Source organism: Leptodactylus fuscus, chromosome 2, assembly GCF_031893055.1.
Source record: "Leptodactylus fuscus isolate aLepFus1 chromosome 2, aLepFus1.hap2, whole genome shotgun sequence".
NCBI lineage: Eukaryota > Metazoa > Chordata > Amphibia > Anura > Leptodactylidae > Leptodactylus > Leptodactylus fuscus.
Genome location: NC_134266.1, coordinates 91,508,833 through 91,523,167, shown reverse-complemented (window position 1 = coordinate 91,523,167; position 14,335 = coordinate 91,508,833). Strand labels below are relative to the sequence as shown.

The 14,335-nt window shown below is 40.1% G+C and overlaps 1 protein-coding gene across 1 annotated transcript in view; it reads right to left on the bottom strand.

Moving 5' to 3' along the window:
• Positions 1-13,818, bottom strand: part of IKBKE (inhibitor of nuclear factor kappa B kinase subunit epsilon) — a 39,703-nt gene extending 25,885 nt beyond the window's left edge. Inside the window, exons 1-6 of the mRNA XM_075262682.1 lie at positions 13,713-13,818; positions 8,505-8,625; positions 7,235-7,375; positions 6,875-7,004; positions 2,925-3,106; positions 1,858-2,018 (exon numbers count right to left, since the gene is read on the bottom strand). Coding sequence (XP_075118783.1) covers positions 1,858-2,018; positions 2,925-3,106; positions 6,875-7,004; positions 7,235-7,375; positions 8,505-8,591 — 701 coding nt within the window. The 5' untranslated portion in view covers positions 8,592-8,625; positions 13,713-13,818. The remainder of the gene's footprint in view (positions 1-1,857; positions 2,019-2,924; positions 3,107-6,874; positions 7,005-7,234; positions 7,376-8,504; positions 8,626-13,712) is intronic.
• Positions 13,819-14,335: the final 517 nt, after the last annotated feature.

Sequence of the window (14,335 nt, the reverse complement as noted above, 5' to 3'; positions counted from 1 at the left end):
GCACCATAAAAGTTATATTAAACTACCCCCCCCCCCCCCCCCCGTTTTAAAATAAAACCCTAAAAAAGAATGTGATCTACTTACGCATCGTGCACGCTGGGCGGGCATTTAGGGTGCGCCGTCTTCTTCATCCACGCCTCTTCTTCCTCCGATGTCCTCCGGCGCTCGCGGACTGACACTGATAAAAAAAATGGCCTGGGTGCCTGCGCAGTAGCCGCATGCTACTGCACACGCGCCCAGGCCATTTTTTTATATCAGTGTCCGCTCGCGAGCGCCGGAGGAGGACGGGACCGGAGGACATCGGAGGAAGAAGAGGCGTGGATGAAGATGAAGACACACCCTGAATGCCTGCCCACAGTGCACGATCCGTAAGTAGATCACATTCTTTTTTAGGGTTTTATTTTAAAACGGGGGGGAGGAGGGGTAGTTTAATATAACTTTTTAAAGGCTATGCACGCATATGTGGGACTCTAGCAGCATGATTTTGCTGATAGAGCCCCTTTAAAGTCTATGTAAGCATTACTGAGAGCCGCGCTGTTAGGTTCCTGTTATGTAATAACTGTAATAACTATTCCTGGTGGTTACAACTGCTTAAATACATTAGTCATGAGATGATCAAAGTAGTTGATCCAGAGGGGTCCAGACCCGGAACCTCATACCAGACCATAGTCTTGGTAACCGTGGCCCGTGATCTGGATTCAGATGGAGTCAAGTGATAAACAGCGGACTTTTTAAAACAAAGTCTGCAGAAATAGAATGAGAGAAGAAAAGTTTGTCAACAAAAGCAAGTATGAATTAATGGAATTTAAGAAGGACCTGTTACTTAATAATATGGGTAACGGAAACATGAAAGAACATGAAAAGTACAAAGAGGTTGAATATATTTTATGGGCACTAATGCCATACAGCACTGTACAGTAAACAGATACTTTATCCAGGACATAACATATCAGACAGCATCAGGTTATCAGGTTATCTTATCTAGAATATAGGAGTATAGGGCTTTGGCTCTCTATCTGTATTAGTGTACCCCTGCAGATGGTTTGTTTAATCAAGATATTTGACTACCTGCCCCTGATCCTATCCTCATAAGAGCAAATACTATTGTTTCAGTAATTGTTTGATACTTTATTATATAGAAAACAATATGATTTCAAGTCTTTATTTCAGAAGAAATCACTTCTTCAGGTTGAAGAAATCAATCTTCAACCTGTGCTTATAAGTGTATAGAGTATGTAGAGTATGTATGTTCTATGCAGGGTTAGACTGTATTATCATAGTTGGTAACTAGGGTTGAGCGATCAGGATCGGGAAAGATCAGATGCCTATCAGCGATCGAGCAAATTTCACAATCGGGATCGTCTGGAAAATCATCAAAAATCGGATTTTAAAACGATCCTGAAATCTGAAGATCGGCTCAACCCTATTGGTAACACAATAAATGATCCCAAAGGTTCAGCAGAAAACATACCAAACTAAAACTGACTTTGGAGCCGGTCAAATTTCCCTAAGGTCTATTCCTTAATAGACCCTACTGATAATATGTCCTGTATGCATGATACATTAATGGTGCATTTAGGAGGGGATGTGTACATGTTCTATATACATGGAGGGTGAGACCTCATATTCCATTCCTCCTGTAGATCCAAGTTAACCCAGTACAAAACTAATTTCATATGTAACTTTTTCCTCTCTTTCCCTACATCAGGCAGGTTAATAGTTATAAGAGAGGCACAAGAAATAATCCAAACCTGTATCTGCTCTCTGTATACATGATAAAAAATAATTAGTTTAGAAATTAGATTTCCCTAAATAATTATAAGTACAGCAAAATGACTTAATAGAATGTCTCCTCACATAATCTTCTTGTTATTTCGAGGTCCACCATAAGGGATAAAGGGCAGGCTACCGCTGGCAGCATGATAGAATGTAACTCCAATACTCCACAGGTCAACCGTGACGCCATAAACCTTCTGCTGGGGTTTTCTTAGCACTGCTCTTTCATACATATCAGGATGCTTAAAAGGAAATTAAAACACTTGGGTTATGATAATGGGAAATTCTGGATTTGGCAAGAGCAAAGTGACAGAAGAATTGATCACAACTTAAAGGGGGTCTCCCCATTACATATTTTAATGACAGTTCAATTAAATCAGATATATTATAATGGTCACATCAGTGGTGGCATGAAAAGTTATATATTTCCCATTCTTTGGCTCTAAAAACGGCAAGAAAATCTTCAAAAAAAGCTGCGTTTCTGCAACGTAAGGTTCTCAGACCTAAGCTGCACTAACTTGGTTCAGCCATTACACCGAGCGGTCTGCTCTAGTTTCTGTGTCTCAGCTGCTGAGAAGACGTGATAGAGTGATGGGTGTCAATAATCTGTCCTAAGGATAGGACATCAATGTTATTAACCCAGAAAACACCTTTAAATATAATCGTATGTTCCCACGTGCAGATTTTCTGTCCAAATTTGTAGATGAAGAATCTTACAAATGTAAAAAATTTTATATATATCTATACTTTCCAATAGAATCAGAACAGGAGTTGCCAAGCAGTGTATGCAGCGTGACTTTTCAATCCACATGTCAATCCTTTCTGCTGATTTTCAATGTGGATTATACAGATTCATTCTGTGATGCATCTAGAGTTTGTATAAATCTAAAATCTAAAAATTTTCACAATTTGTACATCATGTGAGTAGTTTAAAATAGTTAAAAATGGAAGTAATTTTGATCAGAAGGACTCACATACAGCTGTATCACCAATATATATTTTATATACTCATAAAAGGTGTCTATAGATTTTATAGTTCTATACTGTTCCGCTGCCTGTATACGGTTTTATACTAGCAATAAGAGTTGACATTATGATTAAGTAGTTCTCACAGAAAAGCCATGATCTTTATCATCACATATGCCTACCAAGTATTCTTCAGTTCCATATAGAGATATAAATGTCTCATCATCCTGAAGCTGTCGAGCAGCACCAAAGTCAGTCAGCTTGTAAATACTTCGCCCGTCCTCTCCTATTAAACGCATAATGTTCCCAGGTTTGATGTCCCTGTGGACAATTCCATTCTCACGTAAGTGATTCATCCCTGCCACTGACAACAGGAATAAACAGGTTTTAATACAATAATATCACCATCAATAGGTATAACCTAATACAATACACACAATCTGGGAAAAAAGGAATACGGAAGTTTTATAATGGACTGTTTGTTCAGTTACAACAAAAGTCTATTAAATTCAATCTACCTATGATTCAACAGTTTAAAAAATAAAAAAAATAAAAATAAAAAACAAGAACAGGTGACTTTTCTATTTATAGAAAAAATATCTTACTTGTAGTTTCTTAGTGGACCACTATATGTATAGGCCCAGCCACTAGGGAAAAAAAAGCTGGCTTTTGCTATGATAGCTTTACCTACTCTATATACATTGACCGTATTATTACATACATCAGCACATATCTATGGCTAGGCTTTTCTTCCCCAGTGGCAAAAATTACTTTTTGTTAACCTGCCTCCCAACCCAAACACGTATACACACCCAGACTCAGACCAAGAAGCTAACTAAATGTATTCATCTCCATAAAATACATATTGCTGTACCACATACATGCATAATACTGCTATATGGTGCTTGCTGTTACTGTTTGTACTTGTGAGTGAGCAATGCAACCCTCCCAAGCTACCTCTTTACTGGTGATCTGTGGGGGTCCCGGGTGTCAGAAGCCCATAGTTATAATATTGACCTATCTTAAGGACCTTTTTAATTTGCTAATTTTATAAAACACTCTTTGTAACTGAAGATAAGCAGACAGTTTTTTTCTGAGACTTAGAAAAGATAAACTAAGCCATTAGGTTACCCATCATAAAACTCTTAAAGGCTCAAGACACATGCTGTTGAAAAACAGTGTTTTTTTGTTGCAGATTTTATAGCAGTTTTTTGAGCCAAAGGCAGGAGTAGATACAACAAGAAGTGCTGTCCATTATATTTCCCATTTCTTTTAAAATGATGCTTGGCTTTGTCTCAAAAAACTGCAGCAAAATCTACAATCTGCAGCATGTGATCTCACGTAACGAGGACCTTTCATATCCTTGGGTACATGTGGTTCTATATAGCGCTAGAAAGCTGACAGTGCACTGAATTCAGTGCCCCATTGGCTTTCTCGTTATGTGCACCTGGGCTGGAGATATCAGTGTCATTATCCATCTCCGCCCACTGTCAGAAGAGTGTTCCTGACCGTCTAGCTAAGCTGTGAGGAATGCCCCCCTGACAGTACTCGTCCATAGCCCAGTACTGTCAGAATTGGTGTTACTTACTGCTCAGCAATGACGCTAAGCTGTGAAGAACGTCCCCCAGTACTAGTCTATGGATAAGTACAGTCGGGGGGGAAGGGAGGTGTTTTTCACAACTTAGTGTCATTGCTGGGTGGTAAGGAACACCCCTCTGACAGTACAGGGGTATGGACGAGTACTGTCAGGAATGCCCTTCTGACAGTGAGCAGAGATCGGTGCTGTTTTAACGGCACCAATATCTCCAGCCCTGGAGCAAATAATGGGAAAGCTGACTAAATTCAGTGCACTGTTGGCTTTTTGGCGGTATATTAAACTATATGTGCCTGAGGACATAAAAGGTCCTCTTTAAAAGAAAACACCACTTTAATGGGGTTTTCTCATCTCTTTCTGTTGCAGTAGCTTTGCCTGCCATCTCTTCTTTCATTTCCTGTATTCTTCAACAAGCTGGTGGGAGAGCTTTGACTGTTTGATGAACAGGACCCTATGGAATATACACTAGACCTATACTAGATATAGAAATTGCCTTTACCATGAGAGATTATTATCATTACTAGATATCTAATGTAAATGCGGATAAAATAATATGCACAGTAAACATATATTACATTACATAGGTTTGGAGAGAAAAACAAATTTGCATGCCGCAGAGGAGAAAATGGATTTGCAGTAAATTCAATGTTATCTTTGTACTTGCATTGAAGTATATTCAACACTGTCCAAACCTTTATCAGCCAACTGTAATTAACTGAACTGATTGGCAGAGCTGTACATAAGAGTGAGAGAACTCAGAGAGCAGTGAATCATCTTCCTGACCTGTGTTCTGTCATGGTCTTTGATGATGTTGTTTGTGCTTTGGTTACCGTTGCAACCAATCTCTGGCCTCATCAGTCATGTCCCAATTGTGTACAGGTCACAATGATTTGTTGCAGCTACTGTAGGTGCATAGCTATATGGGGTGCAGAGTTAGCAGTTGCTACAGGCAGGGGCTACTAGCCAATACAAAGACTGAGCCCCATAGCAAACTTTTGACTTTAGCCCACCACCCACACATGGCATAGCACCCTTTTTCCTGACCCTATTTTCACACACTATAATGTCCCATAGTAGCTTTCAGACAGTATAATATCCCATAGTGACCCCTCCACACAATATAATGTTTCACAGTAATCTCTCCACACAGTATAATGTCCCACAGTGGCCCCTACATTGTTCGTTGCAAATATTGCAGAAATTTCTAAATTTTTGCGGTTAACTACCCACAAACTATTATTATACTCCAGGGGTCTCTTCAGACACAGAAGTATAATTATTGGAGGCATAAAAACCAGTGTTACTTACCTCTACTGGGTTCCAGCACAACCTCCTGCTGTCTTTGGCCCTCTTCAATGACGTCACAGACATGGGTTAGGCCAGTGTCATGAGTTATGACTCTGCCCTGACCCACATGACATCTGCGACATCACTAATGAGGCCCAAAGACAGCAGGGAGTCGCACTGGATCCCAGAAGAGGTGAGTAACAGTGATATTTATATTTGTTACCTCCACTGGGCCTTTGATCATTACTCTTCAAAGACTGAAGAGGCCCCAGAGTATAATAATAGCAGTTCAAATATATTTGATGAATCTTGTGAGGTTCACTCAATGAATACTCTTGCCACGGGCTCATGGATTTACTAACTAATCCCTGCTACTCCTCGCTGCCGCTTCCCCTTTCGCCTTCTGCCCTTCAGTAGCAGGTGCCGTCCAGGCCCTATATGGTGGCACTCTCCGCAAAGGCTGCTTTGTAGTTACACCACTGCTATTGGGTCCTTAAATAAGAGAGGGCCTCAAAGGACCCTCTGCCAAATAAAATATACCGCTATTATAAATGTCACCTGGCAAGTGGGGTCCCAGGAGCTTCTGGCTGAAACAGTAAGCTGAGCACCAAGGAAATATCATCAGAAGCTGTACCAAAGACAGGTAATGCCAAAGCCTGTGCTGGTGGATGTAAAGTCCTGCTAACATATTTCTAGCAACATGTCCTGAAATTTTTTTTTTAATGTAATAATGCCGTTGATGGGGCAAATATAATAACAAAAACATTACTCACTTCTCCCTGGTCCTTTATTTCTAATGGTGGCAGGTCTGGTCTTCTGTTTATAGACCCCTAGCTGATGCCACTAGTGATATTCCATTTGTGCTATGGGACCGCTGAAACCAACCACAGGCCTCAAAGGTGACCTCTCAACAAATAGAGCAGTCACATGCCATTTGTGAAGAGGTCACTGCTGAGGGTTATGATTAACTGCAGTGGTCATCTAGTACAAATGCAATGTCTCAGTTGAGTGGCCTGTACACAGAAAAAATACCCAAAACACCCCTTCAAGGAATCAGGACAACGCTTTACCTTTACAGTACCTACATCTATAAAGATTCATCTGTCTCTTTCTATCTTCTTCGATTAATAATTGTAACATTTGCTTTATTAGAAAGATATTAGTCAAATTACAGATGAAGATCTTGCCCTTACAGAAAGTACACGTTATAAGTGACCTACACACACAAATTTATCTTATTTTGCATCTCACCCACGCATTGTACCACGATCAGAAACTCTGACTCAGAAAGCCCAAAAGCGTTTTCTGGTTCCTCCAGGACAGATAGAAGACTTCCACTTGAGCAGTACTCCATGACCAGCACCTTCTGCTTAGGGCTACCCTGGGAGAAGGGAGAAATATAAGCTTGGGATCAACTAAAGACAAAAATTACCAAAATAGTGAGTGGAACCTACTAAGATAAGATATAATTTAACGGCACGTAAATAAATGGTCTGAAATGAATTTATTTTTCTTTTATAGCATTAGGATTATGTAAATATTGCTTTCTTGTGTTTAAGGGCATGAGCTGTAGCAGAACGAATGTTATTTAGCAGGGGAGCAGAGACTCACAGTTTCCTCTACAGCAAAGAGCTTGACAATGTTGATGTGGTTGAGTTTCCCCAACATCTCAAACTCTCGCATCTGTACTTCAAACGGCCGGAGGTAACTTGTGTTATTAAACACCTTGACTGCCACTTCCTCTCCAGACTTCTGCAAGGATAGAACACAAAACATGTCAACTTTCACTATGGTTATATATCCTATATTATATATGTGCAAAAACTTGATAGTCATCACAGAGGCCTCAAGTGGATTCAAAGCTAATCTAACATTTTTCATATCAATATCTGCATTCTTGCTGGCTTGAACCCTGCCATTTATTTGAGTACCGTATATACTCGAGTATAAGCCGAGTTTTTCAGCACAGTTTTTGTGCTGAAAAAGTCCGCCTCGGCTTATACTCGGGTCATTACGGTAATATCATAGTTGCAGACCCGGCATACAGACATCGGGACAGGTGCCGGGCCGCAGCATCGCCACGCTCATAGCAGGAGCGTAGCGATGCTGCTCATTTCAAACTGCAGAAGTACTTACGGTACTTCTGCTAGCAGGGCCGGAATACAGACCCCGCCCCCCCACACACACACTTTATCACACGTGGCCACGTAAGGCCCGCACCCGGCATGTATTTGCGTTCCGGCCCTGCTAGCAGAAGTACCGTAAGTACTTCTGCAGTTTGAAATTGACAGCATCGCTACACTCCTGCTATGAGCGTGGTGATGCTGCGGCCCGGCACCCGCCCCATTTTCTGTATGCCGGGTCCGGATGCTGGGTCTGTAATTAGAATGGTGCCGCTCTGCTTCACAGTGGTCACCATACCAACCAGCACCTCGGAGCTCCCTGCAATCATGCCTGTAATCAGAGATTGCAGGCATGGGGAGCTAGAACATCTCCGCTGTAAGTGTTACAGCGGAGATGCTCTACGATGTCCCGGTACAAGGAAGGGAGGAGGGAGCGGGCGAACCTAGGAATTGCGGCCGGCCGACGGCAGAAGCGCTTCTGTCAGGAATTCCCCTCAGCGTTCCTGCCGCCTGCCAGCTGCAGTTCTCCTTCAGGTCCGGCCGGCTGAGGATTCCCTTCAGAGCTCTTGCCGGGGATTACCCTCAGAGCGCCTGTAAAGGCTCCCCGGCTGGCAGTGCTTCTCTTTTGCAGGCTGCTCTATGCTGTTAGCAGGAAACTCCTTCAATTTCCCATATGGGAAGCAAATCTAGAGACTTTTCTTCCAGTGCATCCATAGTCTTTAATTCTACAACTCTGAATGATCATTTATGTTTCCTACCTTGTTCCGTGCCTTGTACACACTGGCAGTAGCACCTTGACCCAATAAATCTTCCAACTCCCACAGGTAATTTGGAGTACTTGGCATCTTCCAATATGGAGTGTTTGCATTAAACAAGAATCTGTAGGGATTTGGACAATCATTTAGCAAATACTCAACTATGCAGATACTTTACCTAACTTATTCTCCATTGATTGTGCCTTTTAACTCGTCTCTTCTTTGTTCACATCGAAATCATTTTGTTGCTATTAATATGTAACTTCACATCTCTCAGCATCCATTCAGTGCAATGCATGTCTGCATAGAGTATGATTAAGAAACGACAATTGTACTGGATTTAATTACGCTATTACAGAGGAAATATTTATTTAATTTTTAAAGTTGTCAGAATTGATGATATTCAAAAAAGTGATCTTTATTGTACATCAGCTCCCACTCCAACATGACACATAGGAAATGACTGCTCAGCCAAACAATGATCAAGGCGGGGAACTGCTGCAGCCAGAAACTGCAGTAACTGTGTGTTGGAAGGGATAAGGGAATAGAAACCAGTTATGGCCCTGGAGCGTCAGAATTGGAGCAAGGGTGAATTGGTGACTATTACGTTTTTATGCCATACTGACTTTGAAAAAAATATACTGACTGGAAAACCCCTTTAAGGGTGTGATTGTCATCAAAGCGCTAAAGATTCAATAGGTAACTGGCAGATTTTTCTGATATGCTTTTTGATAATGTACTCTGAATAAAACATGATATAAATCAAGAACAGAAAAATAAAGCATTTAAAATGCAAACACAAACTTCAGATAAAAACATAGGCATCAAAACTGAGGACACATTGCCTCTAATTTTCTACTCCATTTCTATTTTGGGAATGAAAGATGGATTATAATTTATGTATATGTTTAATATCACACTTTGCTAATCTATTGATATATCTGGAAGTCACCTAAAATAACGTTGGGTCTCATTAAATCCTAGGCAGGGAAAGTACTGTATATATCACTATGCACCATGCTCAATCGCTTTTACAAGTGGCATAAAAACACAAAGCTCAGACTCTTTCTAACTAATAAGTGGTCTTAAAATTATCCAATATGCTTTAATGCAAATATATTGAGTTTTGTTGTTAAGCACAGAAGCTTTTTGGGGGAAATTGCATTTTTTTTTTTTAATGAATTATCTATTGGAACATAATTGCTAGAAGTAGGCCTACACTGTCTTGTATACTGAGCAAACATATCTACTCTGCTTTTACATACACTGTGGTATACGGCTTAAGAGAGCCTTCGCATGGAGTTACGCTGCGCTCATTCTGATTGTTAAAACACGTTCAGAATGAGCGCATAAAAAGCAGCTCCCATTGACTTGAATTGGAGCTGGCATACGTGCGCTCCTCATTGAAATCAATGGGAGGCCTTTTTCCCTATTGCTTTCAATGTATTACGCGCGTATCACATTGAAAGCAATAGGTAAAAAAGCCTCCCATTGATTTCAATGGGGAGCACACATAAGCCAGCTCCCATTCAAGTCAATGGGAGCTGCTTTTTACGCGCTCATTTTTAACGTGTTTTTACAATGATACATAATTCTTAGATTTTACAGAACTCATATAAAAGGAACACAATGCTGCTGGCCAATATAGCAGTAAACCAGATTTAAAAGAAGGTTGGTAATGCAAAGCTGCAGGTCCTTAGTAATCCTATAGGGAAAATGCCTCTTTCTCCAATTATCAGTCCTTCTTCTGCTCCCCTCCTAAATTGATTTTCACCCTAAAATAACTGCTGAAAATCCTATCTTTTACAGAAGGGCATAGCTGTGTCAAATAACAGCTCACATTAGAAGTCTATGGAGAACAGAAGGGAAACAAGCAGGAGCCCAATGAGAGAGGAGACAGAGATACAGAAGAGATCGCAAGCGGCTAAATAATTTTTCTCTCACTCCCAGTGCTTTAAACACATCAATATACTGTAGGTTAGTACTGTCATGACTCAGGGAGGAGGAATTTAGTTCCACTCTGAGTTACATACCCACCTTTTTACATCACGCAATAACCCCTTAGGAGATTCCCACCCCCAAACCCAATAATGAGCAGGGCACCTGCATTGGATTTAAATTTGGCCTGTACAGGCCGATTTATTAAACATAGTAACAACAACGATAAAAAATGAATCACATGTGGACCGCCATAACGGGCGGTACATTAACATACATGAAATACTGTACCTAAAAATATTAAATACACTACCTATACTATCTTAAAGTGCAACATAACTAAACATCACAACCAATGGCGGAAATCTCCGCCCCTGAGTAACCAGGTGCATGAAACACCACCTCGAGTACAACTTCTGACTGGTGACTAGACTAAGTGGCCCAGCACTCACCCTTGCATTGCCTTATAATACCTCTGACCTCTGGCACCCCCTTTTTTCCCCGCTCTGCACATGCTATCCGTTAGGCTCTCCGTGACCTGATCCTCCCCCCAGTCATGTAGTCCCTATCCCTTAGTGTCTAGGGCCTTGTCTTAGTACTGCAACTATTGAATCTGTCAGAGAGGGCTATGGAGCAGATTTTCTTCTACTTTCTGTGTGTTGTCTATGGCAGACATCATAGAATATAATCTCTACCAACAGTTTATGAATTACAGAAAATTAGAGATATAGCATTGGAAAACCACTAACAATGCAACAAACAAGTCACATAAAGGGCAGAAATAGTGAATACTCCTCATGTACATACACTGTACTATTAGTGTATGCAAAGTATTTTCAAAGGTTAGATACACGTTAAAGCCTACATTAGAAAGAATGAGTTGTTTGCTGCCAGGCTGTAAGAAGACGTGTAGGAAATTACCAGATTGTGGCTGCTATTCTCAGAGAGCGATTCTGCTACTGAGAACACATTCGGGAACTGAAGATAATATCATTTTTATAATAATAAAATTGTCTGTGTAAATCCAACCAGAGCTACATTTTAATTTCATCTCATATCATTCATCCGCTTTGTTAAACAAATGAGCTAAATAGATAATGATATATTTCAGAAGAATTGCTTCCTGATTCCTCTTTACAGACTCTGGTTTTATATTGGAACCATTGACATTTAGCTTGATATATAAGCTAGGCTTTGAAGCCATGCTTTAAATGTGTGGAAATAGTTAAAGGGGTTGTCTGGCCCCAAACTGATAGAAATAGATCATCAGTATGTAACACTCAGACCCCGCACAGATCTGGCAGCATCTGGATGCTGGGATCTATAGCAGTGGATGGGGAGCGACTTCAGGCATAAAATGAATGTGTGTCTTTGCCCTAACCATTAGAATGGTGCACAGAAGCGCAGAGTGTGCAGGGAATATGGAGGAGTCTGGCCCAGTGTGCGGATGGCTATTACTACCTTGTTAGGATATCAGAATCATTTTGTAATGCCTGTAAAGGGAGTATTTTCCATAATAACTGATAATATAATTTCCCCATAACTACCAACCATTATTCCATCACATAACCCTATATAACTGTGGAGACAAATTCAGCATTCAGATCAAGCCAGTTTTCTGGAGCAAAAGTGGCACATTTTTGGCAATGGCATATGTTTAAAAAAATGTACCACTTTTCTGACCTCTCGCCACTTTTGATAATCAATATAACTAAAGGGGGAATGTACTTTGCATCAATCTGTGCAGAAGGTCATTGTGAATGCATGCTAATTGATCCGATAAATGAATAATTGGCACTCGCCAGCTCAACATTCCGCCAGTGTAAATGAAGCTTAAGACCTCATGTAGAGAACCGCAGCAAAAAATTTCCTGCGGAAAAGACCACCACGGAAATGCATTGCGTTTTTCCCACAGTGTTTTTTACAGAAAGTCTGCCCCTATAATACCTATATGATAACTCCACTGTTTCCACAGGTAGAATTGACATGCTGCAATTTTTGAAAATGAAGCTTTTCCACTGCGCATTTTTTTTCCACAATGTGTGGATGGGATTAATCAGAATGTTGTCCACTTTGCAGGTGTTATAAAACACAGCGTTTTTTTGCAGCGGCATTTCCACTGCGCCCAAAATGCTACTTTTTTGCAATGTGGGGCCTCGGCCTAAAGAGTTCTCTAAGATTAAATTTTGATAGATTATCCTTAGGATCAGTCATCAATATTGGATTGGCGAAGGTCCAAAACATGGAACCATCACTGACCACCTGTTTAGAGAACGGCGATCTGATATTGATGACTTATCCAAAGAATTGGAGAACCCCTTAAAGTGTAACAGTGCACCTCTCTTGCCTAAGATACTTAGAAATAGTCTAGCCTGATTTTTTATTTTTTTTAATTTCCTTTAGGCTCATGAACACATTTTTACCTACTGTCCAGTAATTTATAGCAACCCTGTTCAGAAAGTCTGTAAACTATCATGTACAGTATATGTTATTAGTGTAAACTACATATATGATTTCCAATGTGATGCCCAGTGACTAAAAAGTAGTGACTAAAACTGAGCGATATTAGGGATGGGTCTCTTATCGACAATAGGAAGACTCCTAGAATGCTGAGATTCTGGTATTGTATTGAAACCTGATAAAAACTGCCTTTTGATGTGCCTTAGTTTCAGAGTATATTTCTAACTCAGATTTTCACACCCCCACTCAAGTCTGAGCACTATGAATGGCACATATTACCCAAATATTATTATACAGTATACCAACTCTGCTCTAATCTAAGAACATCTATATATTACTGTCCACAATTCCTTTTTACTAATGGCCCAACCAAAAACATCCTATAACAGTAACAAGCTCTCTATGGAAAGTGCAGGTGAACTGCGGTAAATCCATAAGGTTTCTTGTACTGGTTATGTCTATATAACCTTGTATGATTGCTATAATAAAGAGGATGAAAGCCCCTTTAAATCCTCAAAACCTGACATTGTATCAGTATATTTTCTTCTGCATATTTTCCTGAGGACCATATGTAACACCACTTATGTTAGCTTTCTGTGAGATGGGGTAGTAGTAGGATATTGGGGTAACTATAAGAGATGTTAAGCTTTAAAGCTTCAGAAAAATTAGGACAAAAAGAAAATGAAATATTGAAACAATTCTTCTGTATTTTCTGTGTAGACTTCTAGATGTACACAGGATACACATGTTACACATAGAGGCAGACAAGCGCTCACCCTACAGAGGAACAAAAAGAGGAATTATAATACTGACCTTGCTGTTAGACTGGGAAAAGTAAGTCCACATATACAGCATACATACAGTAGACGTCTGTCCTATAACTTCTCTGTCTTCCCGGAGTCCCTGACTTAAGTCACATGCACACATTAATACATTGACTTCCTTGTTTCTCTTTTGTTTCATCAGCTGAGACAACCCTCTTAAAGGGGCAGAGCACCTATACCAGGACGGCTACATTGCAATGAAAAGTTTACTCTGAAGCTTATCTGAGCTCCATTGTGTTAACATAAGAAGTATAGAACTATTTTCATTTATTTTTCTGCGTTATGTACAGTAGATACCTATACTCCCTAGCTAGAATAAACTTCCAAATCTTTAACAGATAGGTAAATGCTACAATTTCATATCAGGATGTCAGCCTGAGCTTTAATATTTACGTACAGACATGTTTAATGGGAACAGGATAAAATTGAAGTCTAATTAAAATCAAGCTTTTGTTCACATTTTATATAGACCCTGGAGAAAACTGATGAAACCCACTGATTTATTATAAGGTCAGTCACAAAGACCTGATACCATGACAGAAAACACACGTCTTTACCTGTGGCATTGTACATATATGGTATGAACAACTAATATTCTTATTTACAGAAGAA